Here is a 19,637-nt window from a genome sequence, read left to right on the forward strand (position 1 = left end):
AGATAAAGACGGTTTGCAATACAACACAGCAGTTAGCGACATGAGTGTATCGTCACTCTTTACTAACTCGAAGGTTTTCACACCAATACTTCAATGAATCCATCATATATCTTGTCTTTTTTAATTTCTTTTTTTCTTAATTTCACCGTTTTATATCGTAGGTCAGTTTATTCGAGTACAGTGTAGAGACTGTAGTGTATCATTTGTTGAAGGAATTTATGCCTCGTTATACATTTGCGCAGTTGAACGAATGGTACATGAATGTGAATGGAGCTAACCGGTATGTTTAATTGATTCGCCTATGGTAACTAAATTTCATTTAACAATTCGCATGTAAATACATAGTTGTGATAATCCATTTTCATAATTTTATTATCTGTAAAGTAGTAGATAAAAGCAAACATAGATTAGCGATTACCAATAAGGTGTTCGATAATCTATTTCTTGTTTAACACCGTTGCGATGTTAGTTTGTTCATTAAAGGTCAATTGTACAATGATGTAGAACGAGGATTTCTTTTTGTGAAGCCTGACCTTTTCGAATTTAAGATGTCGTATACTATTTTCCTCTGTCATCTTTTTTGTCTTAATGACTTATCATATTTTGTCATTGGCGTGCGGTTCATATCGAGACCTGAAAAACTGTGTTTAGCAAGAGTAAGAATAATGATGCAGGATCTAGAAATTCGGCTTCAAGACGTTCAGTTCCGTAGCTTCGTTACGTTTAATAAGCTTTTTCAGATACACTCACAAATATTTATTATTTAGGAAAAGTTTAACTCGAAGGTGTCTGTTTCTAAATGAAATATATTTGGTTCTGGTAACGTGGTCACAATATACTTCTTAGTATCTTCTCTATACCATGTATCTTTTAATCCAGTCTTGGAAATTTTAATTTTCATACTTGTGTTTTACCGTCTTAATTTCATCGTTTTTTTTCTTCAAAAAACCACCTCAAACCACCAGTTTTGTTTAACACTACCTAGTTTATATAGAATTGTTGCAATATGGTTGGCTGTGGAATCCAAGACGGGCGTTCCGCCCTGTTTGAAACTCGTCAGTTGACTATATATGCATCCCAGAGTTGATGACCACTTTGAATGGGATGTAACCCGTGTCCTGAATTGTACTACTAGCCACATTCCATCTAGTTTACATAAACTTTGACTATATTAAGCAAATGCATATAACGAGCACATCTACCAAATAAGACTCTTCAAAGTTCAATCAAGGTATCAACAAACCAAATTTTACATTATCTGTTTCCTTTAGAGATGCCCTCTCATTATATTCTTTATGGTGCTAATGATAACACTAGTGCTATCGGAAATACACATTACTGTTAACTTCTGTCTCGTGAATGATCATGTAGCTCGACTGTGTTACCTGAATAATCTTGAATAATTACGCGTACAAATCCACGGTTGAATACTAAGGGAACATATACATGAGCGCACATCTGTTCAGGTTGAATCAGTAACGCTAAAATGTCTGTTTCATAGATATCAAAATAGGTAATTATACTAGTGTTAGACCTATCGAAGCGTTTAGGTCACCCGATTGAGATACGCGTTGAAAATGACCGTACTCGATGTAAAATACTAGGTGTTGAAGTTTATTCTAGAACCTTTGTAACTAAATAGTATAAAGCCCAGCACAGTTAATCATCTTTTTATTTAACCATTTTGTCATATTGATTACTTGTTCGAAAAAAAAACTTGACCAAAAACGAAGATTGGACAAAATAACATTGGTTACTTGAAAAATACCTCTCATTAGCTACCTAACTATGAATATATAGCTACGAAATTGGAACTGGAACTTGATAACGATTTATATCTGTATACTGGCTAAAGTCACGACCAGTTGAAATGTATTAATTGTTTCATTTTACTGATGAACTGTTTCGTAAGTTAGCAGCTCACCATTTCTGATGATTGGTTATGATCCAGTCGCACTTTTGATGCTTTTTTACTCTCTCTCTCTCTCTCTCTCTTTGTCGAGTAGCTGGCGCACAATCGACTATTGGATACGTCGTTCTATTGTAAATCTGAGATTATTGAATACTTTAGATTTAATTGGTCGAACAAGTGAATTTGCTCGTATATTTGGCATTGAATTCTATCATGTTCTATCCCGTGGTTCTCAGGTTTGTTGAATAAATAATTATTAATTTGCTTATGAATGTGTAACTCAATGTGCTCAATTACACACCATAAAATTACGATAAAAGTATGAATGATCAAAGTCGTATGTCTTGAATCTCATCATTTGTTGTATGCCAAGAAATTGTGTCTTTTACAAAGTACTGTAGTGAACGAGAACGCAAATGGGGATAACCAAATGTATTATAATTCAGCATTACAAAATATCTTGATAAAATCTGAGAACCATACGATAAATACTTCATTTGCAAATTATCAGTCAATCGTTTCAGAGTTCATTGTCCCTTCATTTGCACATTAATCATTCTCTTTTCTTCAGTCTCCTTAATCTGCTGCCGCCAGGTGTTTCACTTTCGACTAATCACATATACTACTTATATCTCTTAATATCAGTAGCACACACCGCAGTACTAATAATGTTACTGTTTAAATTCTATTGAGAACGTGAGATGTTCTTAGAGCTTAATCAGAATAGGTAATCACTGTTCAATACAACAATCAAAGTAACTGAAATATTTAAAAAATATATTTAGAAAATTGTACTAGAATGTCTACATAGCACGAATATGAATTCGCACCTACAACCTAGCTGTTTAGACATCGAGCATTAGTTGATTATACTACACTTCCAAATATGACCTACAAGAAGACAATAAACGGAATAATGAAAATTCCTAAGAAAAGAGTTGAAACCTGTTATGTTTGAAGCGATTACGAGTTCACTTAGTTTGCGAACGGAACAAAGACTCAGTGACCAAAAACCAATAAACTAGCTATTCTGATGCATCCCAGCCCCACTAACTAAAGAGAGAAGTTGAAGTACGAACGGGGAAGTATATTCCACTAAAATCCAGAAGCACGAGCGATAAAAACAGACACAAATCAAACGTATATATACAGTACAAAACCGTTGTTGGCGCGAAAACAAAAAAATTCAAATTATCAAAATAAAATTACTAAATTAGGACCTTTTCCAAGTGAGTTCTGGGTATCTAACGTCCCCAACAAGACCAGTCACTAATAAACCTGTGGGAAATTTTAGACGTAAATGGAACATGTGGTACCTGTGTGTATTCTACTTAAGCACTTCATACAATCTCAAGACGATAGTATCTAGTAAGATTCTCTAAATTAATAGGTTACATAATCAGATGATGTAGGTTCTCTTTCTATGCATTTTGTATACTTCATTTGAATAGTAATGTAAAGATTCTGTGTTTTTTTAATTATTTATTATTGCTTAGTTTTAATATCTCACACTTTGAACCGGATAAACCATCGTTGAATTAACCTGTCCACCTAAATATACTTTTACAATTTATGAAAGTAATTCTGTAATATACTACTCATTACATAGTTTGGACATTTTTGTTGTTATCAGTATAGAGTTGTGGAGATTGTCGATTTTTAATTGAGATCATGAACTGACCAATGTTAGAACATCATTGAAAACCTGGCAGTACTAGACGGTCATTTCGTTCTAGTATGGGACTCTTCAGCAATGTGCATCCCCGGTCCCACACATTGAACTCAAACCCCAGGACATCCGGTCTTTCGTGAACGCTTAACTCCCAAACCACGAACCTTGGATCCACCGGTGTTAATGTCTAATCCTAATCAGTCCACGATATTGCGCGGCCATCTTCCATTATCTTCGCTGGGTAACTGCCTAACATCCGACACTATTGTTATTTTCTGTAACCTATAGCACGTTACATAAATCAGTTATTGATATTTGGTTTTTCACTTAGTAAACGATAATCAGATGAGTAATATTTTTGTATTGTAGTTTAGTTCAAAAGTGCTACGCCATAACATTTCTCTCGTATTGATTCTATCTTTCAGTATCGAGTTGAATCTCTTCTCTGTCGAATTGCAAGACAATTAAATTTTATTTTACCTAGTCCAAGTGTTACACAACGTGCTTATCAACTTGCTCCAGAAGGGATTCCATTGAATTTAGAACCAGAAAGTGTATTTTTCATTGATGGTCCTGTGGCTGTTCTTGACTTTCAATCATTATATCCTTCTGTTATAATCGCTTATAATTATTGTTATTCTACACTGTTGGGACGTCTTTCATGTCTTCTTGAAGGGTGAGTGTGTTGGCAACAGCTAATCTTAACGGATTCATTCATTATTTTTATCAATGAATGAAAATCACTGGAAAAATATATAACATTTGACTTCTGATTGTAGTTAACATTTTCGACAGGATTTTAAATCACCTGTGTGTTCTTTTGGTTGCGATTAACCGGTCTGAATTTTCGTTTGCCTTATGTAATGTTCATTTAGGAATAAATCAATGACTTGGCTAACCATCTAATTTTAATCGCTTAGTCGTGAAATTTTAATGTGCTTCATTTGCCAAATGCCAGTTTATGTATTCTTATTTTGATTGGACTTTAGATGCGAGGACGAGTGATCCTACTCAGGTGTTCAGACCGAAGTTAGCTGGATTCGGACCTGTCACTAGTTGATCATATGTCAAATATTCTAACCACTAAGTCAATACCTAGTAATTGGTGATGTAGTCTAACAATTCAGTAACTGTCAGTTAACTTATGAGTGTCAGCTCATTCCCAGTTTACTTTGTAACACTGCTCAACATTTCTCTATCCTTTTATTTACTTAAACACATAAATAGCGGTGTGAGCGGGCACTAAAATAAATACGTGCCACAGAATAAGAAGATGAGATTGTGAAGTGATAAAGGAAGGAGGATAAATATAATTAAAAACAACAAGTGAAGAAAAGTAAGTTGACGAGAGTAGTTTATGATTGGAGAAGCAGTTCAGTTGAAAAAATACAACCAGAAAGGATTCTTTCAGTTAAAGAAGTTCCTCTCACTTATATGAAGAAAGCAAAAGCAAGTCACAATAGGATCGACGTTAGTTTCTGCTCTAGGCCATATTTGATAGCGTCTCGAGCCACTAAGCTGCACTCTAATTGGGGAGTTATGATGGACCGATAGATGGCAGTTTTATCCAGCTTTCTTCCATACTTCGATCCAAGTTGCCACACCTCATTAACACAACATTTGAACACCGAATTCATAGAAGCAGTTACCTCAATGGTAGTAATATATAAAGAACGGACTGCATATAAGGATATGATAGAGAGCGAAAGAATTAGTTCGTTGGAAGAGATATAAAGTAATTTTAATCTCACAGTTTATCGGAATACAAACAGTGTATACACCTACACCAATGTGATCGATCCTGAGCCATGTCATCCAGAATCTCCAACCACTGGCCATGGTAGTCGCCCAGACCTTGACCAACATTTTGAATAGCTTCCAGGAAGCCATTTTAAAATCACATCAAATATTATTTCCATAGTGATTGTCTACAGAATTAAACAGTTGGTTGATTGTTTACCAACTGTTCTGCAAGGAATAAACGAATTTTGTATTGTGATTTGTTAAGCTTAATAAAATGCTTGTTTATTTCTTTATAATGACTATTGGACTGTTGTGAGTTGTACATTTGTAGTTTGACTCTTCTTTTTTTGTATTTGTGTAATGAAGTGAAGAAGTTTCATTCAATCTTGGTTGTTTATCACATTCACTTCCATCTGGTCTGATCAAGGTAAGTTTTATCTATAAATTCATGTTAACAATTTATTAATATCAGAAAGAGGTTTTTGTGGATATTATTAGTAATTTCAATAGTTGAGATCATGAGTCAATTGAAGCTAGACCACTATGGAAAGCTTGGAAGCACTAGATGGCCGTCTCGTCCTATTGTCGGACACCTCAGCAGTGCGCATCCACGACCCTGTCTCACGAACGCTTAACAATTTATTGACAAAATTTTGTCGACTCTTCTTAATAAGTTTTATACTAAGATGAATTTTAACAGGAAGATAACTAATATCTCATTTCCTTAAAATTCTATTTAGCATAATAATCACATAAAAACAATGTTAAGTGGTCCAGAGACAGACTATAGATATGTATTGTTGATAAATACTAACCATCATAAGTTGTACCTTCACAACATCCTATCGTTTACTTTTAATCGTCAATTTGAATTACGTCATCAAACAAAATCATACAGCCAAACGTCTATTTTATAAGCATAATCATTAGAAACCTGTTAAACACTACAAACTTGACAATAGGCTATCGATTATGTGATAAGTGATTCATGTGAAGATTATAGTCTGGCTTCTAAATAAAACTAATTGTTAGAGTATATGGGTTGTGGCCAGGAGTAAGATCCAAGAAGCGCTGGATTTCCCTGGATATATGTGTTGTTGTTTAAACGGAGATTTGAGTCGATTAGATTTCACTGGAAACACCAATGTGTTATCCACTTAGCTATAGAGCCCAAGTTATAATTAATTGATTAAACAGATTTGATGCTTTATATTATTGAAGATACTGTGGTCTGTAAGCTGATTGATTCGGTTGTAAAGCTTTCATTGTTCTTCTGAATAATGTCATTAGTTTATTTACTTCTGCTTTTCAAAAGAACAATATTGATTTATATATATATTTGAACACATAAATATTGGTTCAAAGGGGCACTGAATACAATGCGTCACACAAGTCACTTGATTTTTGTGTGGGCTGTGATACTGCATGGGTGCCCAAATCGAAGCGGATGCTTTTCTTAGGGAGCCACACCCCGAACCTTCAACCTAAAGGTCTAATCCACAGTGCAGTGGAGCAACGTGAGGAGATGCAGTCCCATGGTAGCCGGTGACCAACTATTAGTTCATATGCCATTTGCTCGCTCAGGATCCTGGAGCCCATGTTCACCATTGGTTTGAAATGATGCTTTTCCAACCCTATTAGGCACATCCTCCGTGTCCACCAACCTGTTTTAATCTCTGGACATTCGCTTCTCGTCCTTTCAATTTTGTAAGCAACAGTAATGCCGCGAGAAGGCTGTGAGTAGGACTTCCCTGGCAGTGGCTGTATACGCGTGGAGAAGGAGGTCTGGCTCTCCTACTCTCGGCCGTACTACGGTATTTGGGGGCTCAAAAGAACAATGAAAGTTTCACAACAAAACCATGCTAGTCAGAGACTGATATTATATACAACATCCTAAACCTAAGCTACAAATATTCTCCATCCTTTTATCTGTAAGGGTTTATATTATCTCATTGTTGATATTCAAGAATGAAATTTCACAAGAGAATACTCATCACTCTTAATTAATGTGATTGAAATATGTAAATCTCACAAATGAAGAGATCTTCAATGAAGACAATATAGCTCCTTGATTCCAATCGTCTCTGCAGTCGATATTACTCATTGATGAACCTGATCTTCTAACACTTATATGTTAAAGTTAAACAAATCTAATCTGTCACGTATTTGAACTTGACTAATTTGACCAACATGGTAGCATAAAGGAGTTCTCTAGATATTGTGTTTTATGGACAATCATTTGAGTACTCAAAATTATCTGAATAAATTTGTTAGATTAATTGATTCTCTATTAGACTTATATACTTCATATGATATAAAGTTTTTTCTGATTTATGTATATACTAATTGTTCGAATGTAGAGAATCGGTCGAGAAGTTAATATATCACCAAATGGAGTTGTATTTGTGAAAAAATCAATAAGGGAAGGAATTCTACCACGGTAAGATGTATATTAGATTTTCATTTGGATTATCGATTTAAGAATTAATAATAATTGGAGCAGAATAATAATATGATTTCATTATGATAAGATGGTGGTTGGAGGTAGTCAACAGGAAACGCTGGGCCCGAGTTTCATGCTACTTGTCACTCGTTAGCAAGGTGTACCTGTAATCTTGAAGGAACTGATTCTGCCTGACGGATTCGATCCCGTGTCATCCAGCTTCACAATCAGAAACATTACCACTGGGGTTATCCGAGCCGCGACCAACCTCCTGTAGGACTGAGATGTAATCACAATGCTATCGATCATTCAATCTGCATTGAGAAGGACTTGACATACATGACATGGATCACCACCCAGTGATCAATCAATTGTGATTTCATTGTATTTTATGGTTTTGCATCAGCCACTTACAACAATTAATATGTAATAACAAGTAATATTGAAGCATCATATAATGTGAAATAATTGACATTGATGATAGAAAGATTTAGAGTAACAAGGGTTATATCGACAATGATCTTATATATATCTATCTATTTGTGTAAAAACAGATTTGAGGTTATTTTGAGATGGGATTCAAGAAGATAGGTTAGGGGATGGGTAAGGTAGTAATCAATTGAAGTCCGGAAATAAGTAAGATAGATAATTATAGAGGATTTTGAAGGGTTTACATAAGTTTGCTAGAATTGACAAGATGTATATTCTGTTAATACCATCGTTCAATTAGTATATGACACCTTAGCTATACATGTTGACATAATTCCATGCGTAATCTGTGCCTTGCAACGAGAGTTTAAGCTTTAGACCACTAGAATAGCATCCAACTGTGTCAGGTGTAAGACAGTTATCCACCGATAATATTGAAAAAGAATTAATCTATTGAAATTAAGCTTCATAACTATCATTCGAACGTTTAGTCTTGACAATTAAATTTCATTCATTATTAATAAAGTTTTGTTTATGTGTTGTATCACTGAGAAATATGAAACTTAATTCATATATCATTATAAAGTGAATCTGATATACCAGTTAAGAATACTTAGTTCCCATAGGTGGTGTATTTAAAGTCTATTGATTTCAAATTTGTGATTACCCCTTCGACTACACTGATCATCTTTTACAAATAAATCAATTGTAGCTAGAAACAATTCGGTCATTTACAAAAGAATTGTTAACATTATTATTACATACAACAGCGTTAATGTCCAACGTCTACCATTGTCTTCAGTGAGTTACGATCTCACAACTGACCTGGTTGAACTTTACTGGTCACTGCTTCTCACTAGATCTATTGTTACGAATAATAATAATATATGATGTTCCAATGAGTAGAAGTCACATATTTCAATGTTTCGTAACTTAGTGTAAACCATTTCTTCAGAATAATTAAGGTTATAGCCGAATTCACAAGGTGATTCTGAAGTAGTTGACAGGAAACCTTGAATTTAGGTTTTGTGTACTTTGCTGCTTATCAACAAGTTGTGCCTGTAATCTTGAAGAAATTAATACGTCTTGTCAGTTTCTATCCTGTGTCATCCAATTTTACAGTCAAAGATGTGTTACCACTGAGCATTAAGTATAACTCAACATACATGATATTGGTCATTGTTCAGTTGTCAATCAATGGCAAATAACTGGACTAGGTTAACACAATTGTAAACAGTGTCAAAGAGTCAAGTGGTATATTTAGCTCTTCGCTATCGTGTTCAATGACACACACACACATACATTATGGGTTTCTATCGTTAGTTCTCGAGTTATTTTCTTATTTTTTCAATTCTACTATGGACAACACAAAGTATTTTCTTTGAATCATGAAAATGGAAAGTGTGAATGATTATTTTGCTCCCAAATGCTCTGATATGGCCGAGAGTGGGAAGAGTCAGCTCTCTCTCTCTCTCTCTCTCTCTCTCTCTCTCTCTCTCTCTCTCGAAATGCTCTCACATGGCCGCGCCTATGCAACCACTGACAGGGAAGTCCTACTCACTGATTTCTCGTGGCGGGGGTGTTGTTTGCGAAATTGATAGCATGAGTAGTGAATGTCCGACGCTTTAACCGGGTTGGTGGATATGGAGGATTCACCTAGGGGAGTAGGAAAACCCTGATTTCAAACCAACAGTGCACATGTGTTCTATAATCCTGAGTGAACAAATGGCGTATAAACCAATCGTTGGTCACCGGCCACCGTGGAACTGCATCTCCTGACGTTGCTCCACCACCTTATTGATTAGACGTTTAGGTCGAAGGCTCCGGGTGTAACCTAATAAAGTCACCTGCCTTGGTTTGGTCACCCGGGCAGTATCACAAGCCATATACACACGAATAGAAACAAATAATGATTATTTTATTAAAGTCATTGTAATTTTTATTTATATTAAAACAATATTTTATTGTTGATTTATAGCATGTTAAAACAGCTGATTACAACTCGTTTAATGGTGAAAGATTCAATCAAATTGTATAAAACAAATAAGGTAATGGTTACTATTCATTATTGTTCAAGAATTTAATTTAACTCATAAGGAGTAGTAGTAGGTTAACACCAATGCACTTTAACTGTGACAAACATCTTCAGGAAGTGGTAATAATTTTGAATTTGATAATACTTTTCAGTATGAAAACTAAAGAACTTTCGACGACTTAGTATCTATAGGAACAGACGTGTGTTTTTATGTTCCTTGACTTAACAGTTAAAAAATATAATAAATGTAATTTAATAGTGGAATTCATCAATCAATTGAAGCTAGACTATCATTGAAAACCTGGAAGTACCGGATGGCCGTTTCATCTTAGTATGAGACTCCTCAGCAGTGTGCATCCACAATCCCGCTCGTGGGATTCGAAACCAGTCAGTCAGTCAGTCAGTAACAACGTAGAACTTCGTACATATGTACATCAGTTCGAGTTGCCACACCACATTAGCACAGAGATGCAGTTGTCTATTCAAATCCCGTAGTGGTAGAGGTAGCAAGAGTATAAGCAGTAATCGGGAAGATTAGGGTTTGGAGATGTTATTTAAAGAGTATAATCCAGTGAAATAAATTTGGAAAGAGGAAAAAAGGGACATGAAGAATTCAGAAGATTAGAATTTGGGAGAACACAAACAGTGGATGCACCTGCTCACACCATTGCAAACGATTTTGAGCCATGTCATTCAGGGTCTCTAACCATCGGTTGCTATCATCTCGCGGTCCCCAACCAGATAGTCTACACCTACCAACATGACTCAATCCACTTGTCAGTGACTTCATGGACTTGTGCCATGTTTTGGTTTGGCCGCCCCTAGCTTTCTTCCAACCTACTCCTATACCACTGAACATAGCACGTCGAGGCAGTCGGCCGTTGGGCATACGTAACACGTGTCCCAGCCATCTCAACTGATGAAGTTTCACTACTTCATCAATTGATTTGCTATCCTTACCTAGTACCCGTTTCCTAACAACTGTGTTACTTACTCGATGGTCCCATGATATACGAGCAATATTTAGAAGACACCTATGATCAAATACTAGTAACCTACGAATATCCTCTACTCTTACCGGCCATGTTTCACTGCCATAAAGTAGGACGGAACGAACTGCTGCGCAGTAAACCCGTCCTTTGGTTGATAGACGGATATCTCGCCTACGCCATAAATGACGCAAGTTAGCAAAAGCTAGTCGAGCCTTCTGTATTCGTGCTGAGATTTCGTCACACACTAAACCACAACGGCTGATGAGACTTCCAAGATAAGTGAAGCGGTCGACACACTCAACTACTTCACTCCCTATCACTAGTTCGGGTGTCGATGTAACCCAATCCTGAAGCAACATTTTGCATTTCGAGGGAAAGAATCGCATCCCGGACATGCTTGCATTGTTGCTTAGAGTGGTCAGAAGACTCTGCATTTTGTCAGCGTCTTCACCAAATAAAACTATGTCATCTGCATATTCTAAGTCAACAAGTGAACCTCCCGGTACAAGTTCAACCCCTGGAAATTTAGATGAGGAGAGTGTTATCTCTAAAAGTACGTCGACCACAAAGTTGAACAAGAATGGGGAGAGTGGACAGCCCTGACGAACACCACTTGAGGTAATCAATTCTGATGACAGTTCGCCATAAGCTCTCACTCTACCGGTTGTGTTCGAGTAGAGAGCCTGTATAAGGTTAATGTACTTCTTTGGTACTCCTTTCAGTGACAAACACTGCCATAGAACTTTACGATCAACAGAGTCGAATGCCGCCTTAAGGTCGAGAAATACTATGATTGTGGGGCGTCTGAATGTGTGTCTGTGTTCTAGAACTTGACGTAGTGTGAATATCTGATCTATACAACCACGTCCAGGTCGAAAACCGGCCTGGTTTTCTCTAATCTGCTCTTCACGAGCTTTGATTAGGCGTCGAAGTATTATTGAAGTTAATATTTTAGACACTATATTAGTCAAACTGATTCCTCTGTGATTGTCACAAGAGGACTTTTGTCCTTTCTTATAGACTGGCACAATCAGTGATTGAGACCAGTCAGATGGGATTACGTCCAGTTCCCAAATTCTACCTAAGACCTCAGTTAATCTCATTGCTAATACTGGACCACCATCCTTAAAAATCTCAGGAGTAAACCTGTCAGGGCCTGCTGCTCTTCCTCGTTTCAGATTTCCTATGACTTTTTCAACTTCGTAAAGGGACGGAGGACCTACATTAACTTGCCATTCAGGTTGACTAGAGATCGTGGGAAACCGAAGTGTGGCTGAAGGCCAGTTGAACTGATCCCTAAAGTGTTCTGCCCATCGATCCAATCTCCTGGATTGAGAATGAATAATATGTCCATCTTTTTCTGAGATTGTTTCGCTAACGGTCGGGTTCCTAATTCCGGTTTCCTTAACGAGTCTGAACAATTGTCTGCTATTACCTATTGCCGCTGCCTTTTCCATCTCTCTTGCTTTCGCTACCCACCACTGTTCGCGATCATTGCGTAGACTTCTTGTCAGCTTGCACTTCTATCGAGCCCCTCCATCGGTGGCTGATAGCGATGTGATCTATTTGGGTCCAACGTTGGGACGAATTAGGAGGTCGCCATGTTAAAAGATGTTTTTCCTTATGCTTAAAGTTAGTATTTGCAAGGAACAGGCGGTTATCTGAGCATAGCTGCAACAGACGGCCGCAATTATCTGCTCTCTGAGCCACGACACCATGAGATCCACCTAGGTGTCTTTCCCTATCGCTTAGTTTACCTACTTGAGCATTAAAGTCACCGGCCACTATTACTACATCCGAGCGCTTAGCTTTTCGGAGAAGGTCCGAAAGCTTTCTGTAAAACTCATCTTTTACATCATCTGAGCTGCAGTTAGTGGGAGAATAGGCAGAAACGACGAAGAGGCAACGACGAGTGTCCCTATCTTTCCGGATTCTTACTGTTCCGTTCAGTCGGACAGCGCACAAACGACTGTCTACTGGGATCCACTCTAAGAGAGCTAGTTCTGACCTAGTACTCAATGCTATACCTACGCCGGCGAGACCACGGGAAGCAGAATCAGGGCTTCCAGATACACGAAGCGTAAATCGAGTCGGTTCTTTATTTTGGCATGGTGAGGTCAAATGAATGACGCTACTTGGATCCTGTATGCGCGTTTCGGAGACGCAGCACACATCGATGGCGCGAGATTCTAAAGTCCTAGCTAAAGAAGCCTGCTGTCCTATTTGGCACAGCGTTCGTACGTTAAAAGCTCCTACGTGTAGTTTAGAGCGTGGTTTCAGGAGACCAGGAATGGCGTTCCACGTACTCAAATCGTTTGCCCTAGCGGTGCGAGGTGATAAAGAGACGTGAGGAGGGTTAGTCATGGAGATAAGAGAGGTATTAGGAGGTGTAGGAAGGATTTGAATGTGACCACCTTGGTCTCTTGTGCTGTTACGGGTATGAGGGCTGATGTCACTTCCCGGCTGCCCACACCGTGGAAGGGTATTTCTTGAGGAACCTGAAAAGGAAATTAGATTAGTGTTGGTCTTGACGACCTGGGAGCGTGACCGTAGAACCCAAGGGACAACTGCTTGAGGCCGGTCGCGCACGGCCTTTTTGTGGAAGGTTTTTGACGTGTTAGCTCCGTTCTTCAAAGGGCCTTACCGCCGGAGACGGAAATCCGTGAGGTAAGGTGAGGTGTGACATTTTTAGGGTCGACCTTTTCTAACCCCACCCCTCCTTATGGGAAGGCAGCATCGCTGTCATGCTGGTTGTCCGAAGGAAACACCTTACTGCTGTCACACCTCTGTACAGTCAGCAGTACGACTTCGCCCTCAGGCCTTGAGTTGCTGCTTTTAGTCTTACCGTTCACCAATCGACCTGCCTGGCATGGTAGAACCTACAGGAACATATGTTCCAGCCAATATAGCTCGGTTGGGTCATCACGATAGGCAAGCCCGACCACCGCGTCAAGGTAGCAGCTTCGATCGGGATTCGAAACCAGGGTCATCTAGTGCGTCCAGGTTTTTCATAGTGATCTAGTTTTCGTTAACTCATGAATTCAACTATTGGATTACTAATGATATCCACAAAACTCCTTCCTGATTATAATAAATGTCATCGTTTAGTACTGTAGTATAATAGAAGAACTTCAATGAGTCTTATAGCTAAAGGGAATTAAAAACAATTGAAACTTTTTGAAATACGTTAGTTTGAATAAGATTTGAAAGATTCTTTTAACTTGTAGAAAGAATGTCGTCCACCAATTGTGTTCTGATTGATTCTTAATTGGTGAATCTTGTCTTGAAATATTGATTCATGTCAAGAAAAGATGATAATCATCACATAGATACTTCCAGATAATCCAATAGGACTTGGAAATATACAAATCAGCGATAAAAGTGGACTGAGTCACGTTGGTAGATTTAGACTATCTGGTTGGGATCCGCGAGATGATAGCAACCGATGGTTAGAGACCCTGAATGACATGGCTCAAAATCGTTTGCAATGGTGTGAGCAGGTGCATCCACTCTCTGTGTTCTTCCAAATTTTAATCTCCTGAATCCTCCTTGTCTCTTCTTTTCTCTTTCCAAATTTATTTCACTGGATTATACTCTTTAAATAACATTTCCAAACACTAATTTTCCCGATTACTGCTTATACTCTTGCTACCTCTACCACTACGGGATTTGAATAGACAACTGAATCTCTGTGCTAATGTGGTGTGGCAACTCGGACTGATGTACGTACGTACGAATTTCTACGTTGTTACTGACTGACTGACAACCATCGAATTGATATTAAAGAAAGGTTTTTTTGGATGCTAATGCTCAATCTTCCAATACGGGAACCCAATTGGCTACTTGAATAAAACGTATGAGATTGAGAAGCAAGTTTATTGATTAAACAAAAATGGAAATATACCATATTAATGGTGTATGTCTTATACTATTTCTTGGTTAGTCACGTGGATTTATCATTCAGCTGATTTCCGATTGACTCAATGTATCATGAAGCAGTTTATTGTTGTAGCGACTAACCCTTGGAAACTGACAAATTTGAATTTATTGATTAGTTTAGATATCTGTTTGTTTAATTATATCGAACCTTGATTGTATTACGAATTCATCCCTTTAATCCATGACATTCACAATATAATTCAAAATCTTGATAACCGAAGTTGTTTTCGATTACTTAATTTGATCTTCTCTTTGGAATGAACTAAAATGATGAACATAGTTTTCCAGTCTGCCTCTTGAAGTCAGCGTAGATGCACATACATATGACGAAATTTATAGACTGTTGGCCTGATCTCTAAATAAACTAAATGTCAGTAGTAGTAGTTAGTCGTATCAAAGTCCCTATAATAGTAACTGTTGTGAAGAGATCCAAAGTATTTCTTGAAAAAGTCCATAGGGGTCCTAAAAACTCTGAAAAACGTTTCATCCAGTCAGCTTTGAATAGGAGTTACTTAGAAGTGTCTGGAAAGTGGAGAATCACGTGTCATGTTTATGATTGATTGATTACCTATCTGCTACTATGTTTAGTATGACTCAAGAACCTTCCAGAAGCCCAAGGCCATCTGCAGTACTATACATACACTCGACTTTCCTTACATAGACTAAGTTTTCGTGTAGATTTAGACTGGAGTTATTAGAAGAATTCAAGAAATAGATTCAAGCGTTTACTTAGAAGACTTATCAATACCATTTGTTCATTGATATTCCGATCAGATGAGATCAGACTTTCTAAAAACCAAATGGGGCATTCAAGTTGCATTGTGAGTTATTACGACTGTTGTTTTGAGAAGAAAGTCTGATAATGGACTTGTTAATTGTCCATTATGCAAAATGTCAATAATTGGATCAGTTAACTATTTACAAATAGGAAACGATTTTGAAATAGTGAAACTGATTCTCTGGGCTCGGTGAAGACTAAAAGATACAACACTTAAATTAGGACAAATATAACATTGTCTAAAAAAACACAACAAATATTAATTTCAGTAGTTGAGATCATGAGTCAGTTGAAGCTAGACCACCATGGAAAACCTGGAAGCACTGGGTAGCCATTTCGTCCTATTGTGGGACTGCTGAGCAGTGCGCATCCACGACCCCGCCTTGCGGAATCCGAACCTAGGACCTATTAGTTTTATTCACTAAACAAAGGTTCTAACAGTTATTCTTCTTAATAAATACCATCGTTATCACTTTGACAACCAACTACTTATTTATTCCAGCTTTACAGCATTCAATCATACAACACTGATTCCAGCATCTTTCGGTTTCTCGAACAAGTGTTTATTCTTATTATATTTAGAATTGTGCTTTCTTTGTCTTGTTCCTTATTCATGCTTACTTTGTTTTTCCTTATCTAACAACATATTTATAGTGTTTGAACAGATTATTAGATGCACGACAGCTTGGATTAAAATTAATGGCCAATGTGATATATGGTTATACTGCGGCAAGTTTTTCTGGACGTATGCCGTGTGTAGACGTAAGCTAATCTCGATAGTATTTTTAAGATAAAAATGTCGAGTCGGTTTTTTTTGTTGGTAACTTTATCGCCAATTCATTTAATCGGTTGTATAGTTTGTCTTCGCTATCATATTTTCTTGTTTCATTTAATACTGAATAGTCGTTGTCCAATCTTCACTGACGGCTTAATTTCATCAGTCAATCTTAGATTATGCTTTCATTTCGGTTTATGTTGGCTAGTTGAACAATCTATGGATTGTTATTTATTTATTTAAATGCATGAACATTGGTACAAGGAGGCATAAAACCTATAGGTGCCACACAAATGATTCAATTTGTGTGAGGGCTGAAATACTACCAAGGCGCCTAAATCGAAGCAGGCGGTTTTCTTAAGGTACCACCGCCCGAGTCTTTGACTTAGAAGTTTAATCCATAAAACAATCGAGCAACGTTAGGAGATGCAGTCTCATGCTATCCGATGGACTTGAATATAGACTCATTCACCATTTTTTGCGATTGCAGAATAATAAATAAGAACTTACATCTAAATTTGAACGAATAGTTTCACAATCTTTGGACGCCGAGTTAATGTGAGACATTAAAGAGGAAGAATGTATTTGTAAAATCTCAGCGAAAGAATTTGAAGTAAATCCAACGTTTCGCCTGGCAATCTGGTCCAAGCTTTTTCAAATTCTTTCTTTGAGATTTTACAAATACATTCTTCCTCTTTAATGTCATTCACCATTTGTTCGTTCAGGATCCTAGTTTGGAATGAGGGTTTTCCAACTCCCATAAGTGGATTGTCCATATCCATGAAGCCAGTTAAAGCGAGGAACATTCGCTTTTCATTCTCTCAATTTCGTAGACAACACCTTTTGACGTGAGAAGATACTTTACACTATCGCCTGATCAATGATTACCAAAATCCATGCACCCAGGTGAATTCGTAGATGCACATCGAAGAGGTAAACTCGAGTAACTTATCCTTTGTTCCAGTAGACATGACTGGAAAATACTGACGTAAGAATAGCTGTGTGAAATGTCCTTTTAATTAGTCTCACAAATCTATCATGCAGGATATCGCTAGTTATATCCCTATTGAATGTCAGTTCAGCTGTCCCATCAATTTTTTCTATAGTAAGTATAGTTGAAGGCAAAATGAACGTTGACTCTAATTCTTTAACACTGTTCTGAGGGAAGCCAATGTTGATTTGAGTTTCCTATATTTTCTTACAGATAAACTCGATTGTCTCGACTAGAGTGATTCATTGGTTAATAAATATATGATATCCACAGAGATCATATGATTTCTACTGACATTCACATCTACTTGTGAATAATTACAAAAATGTCTTTGGCACTTCTCTTTATACAGGTAAAAAGACGTTGATGTGCACCATATATAAAAAGTCCGTATTCCTTAAGCTACAGTTAAACACGAATGTAGCAAGCAATATCTTGGATGATAAATTCGTGAGACTAGTTAAAAAAAACATTTTACACAGCTAATCTTACATCGATATTTTCCTGTCATGTTTACTTGAACAAAGTATCAGTTACCCGAGTTGCTCCTGTGAGGACAGCTATATTAAGCATACTACCAAGCTATCCAACCAGTGAATGAGTGATTACATCCTCGAGTGGTTTGAAAACAGTTAGATGGAATCACAGTATAATTCTATCTTAGGACAACCATTAGCAAGTGATTATTTAGTATATAGAATCAGATAATTTCGCTAGATCTATCGTATACCTTCATCATTTCTTGTTGGGTTTCAATCCCATCTTCTACGTATATCTGCATGTATTTCTTTATCCCATCATAAGTAACCTATTCAACACAGACGTTTTCTTTGTATTTTTAGAAGTCAGTTCTATAGAGTTTTTACTCAATATTCACTTCATCAACTAAGAATTAGTAGTGTGTTACTGTGTATTTAGATGCCATATTATGTGTAATCAATATCTCTTGTTGTTACTTTTGTTTATCATAAAATAGTTACTTACTTACGCCTGTTACTCCTCGTGAAGGAGCATAGGCCGCTCACCAGCATTCCCCATCCAACCCTGTCCAGGGCAATCCTTCCCAGCTCCTTCCAGTCCCTATTGATCCTTTTCATATCTGCTTCTATTTCCCGACGTAATGTGTTCTTTGGCCTTCCTCTTTTACATTATTGTTATTATAGTCGTTCATTAACTGTTCCTCGATTTGGATAATCTAATGAGAAGACGAAGATTATCAAAACCTTTCAGAATTTGATTATTATTATTTTACCTGATTAATTTTTAGCTTGGTGATAGTATTGTGCATAAAGCCAGAGAAATTTTAGAAAATGCTATTGAACTAGTTAACAGTGGCAAGATTGTATTACCAGATAATTGTAACGGTCTTCCAACACCACGAGTAGTTTACGGTGATACAGATAGTTTATTTATACACCTTAAAGGTTATGGTAAATCAGAAGCATTCGATGCTGCATATCAAATTGCCAAAGAAGTAACATCAATGAATCCGGTACCCATTAAATTAAAACTTGAAAAGGTTTGTTTTTTTTCTTTAAATTGACATTTTCTAAATTAGCTACTGAACTACTGACAAAATATTAGTAGTTTGATATTTTCTTACGAAAGTAATGGCTTGTCACTGATTATTAGTAGTAGCTTTTCAGTAATATATCTCTCTGTTTTCCATCGTTTGGACATGTTATTGTTATATTTTAAGAGGTGATGTGTAAGACTACCTTGAAAATTATTTTCATAATGATACATCAACTTGTCAGCTCATGTTATGATACTGCACAATCCAGTGGAAAGCGTAAATCATTCATACGTGGAAAGGTTTATGTGTGAAGAAGAAAGTGTCTGTCATAAATTATATTCACCAATAATTAGGTGAAAGTTAATTTATTCAAGGTGTATAAACAGTTTACCATGGTGCTTGATCTCGTCGA

The 19,637-nt window shown here is 37.0% G+C and overlaps 1 protein-coding gene across 1 annotated transcript in view; it reads left to right on the plus strand.

The window, feature by feature from the left end:
• Positions 1–19,637, plus strand: part of GTPBP10 (GTP-binding protein 10) — an 83,342-nt gene that overhangs the window by 53,403 nt on the left and 10,302 nt on the right. Inside the window, exons 19-26 of the mRNA XM_051217654.1 lie at positions 162–280; positions 2,007–2,148; positions 4,010–4,260; positions 5,694–5,754; positions 7,688–7,767; positions 10,178–10,247; positions 16,598–16,705; positions 18,977–19,228. Of these exons, the coding sequence (XP_051065068.1) occupies positions 162–280; positions 2,007–2,148; positions 4,010–4,260; positions 5,694–5,754; positions 7,688–7,767; positions 10,178–10,247; positions 16,598–16,705; positions 18,977–19,228 (1,083 nt within the window). The remainder of the gene's footprint in view (positions 1–161; positions 281–2,006; positions 2,149–4,009; positions 4,261–5,693; positions 5,755–7,687; positions 7,768–10,177; positions 10,248–16,597; positions 16,706–18,976; positions 19,229–19,637) is intronic.

Source organism: Schistosoma haematobium, chromosome 5 (genome assembly GCF_000699445.3).
Source record: "Schistosoma haematobium chromosome 5, whole genome shotgun sequence".
In the NCBI taxonomy this organism is placed as follows: Eukaryota; Metazoa; Platyhelminthes; class Trematoda; order Strigeidida; family Schistosomatidae; genus Schistosoma; species Schistosoma haematobium.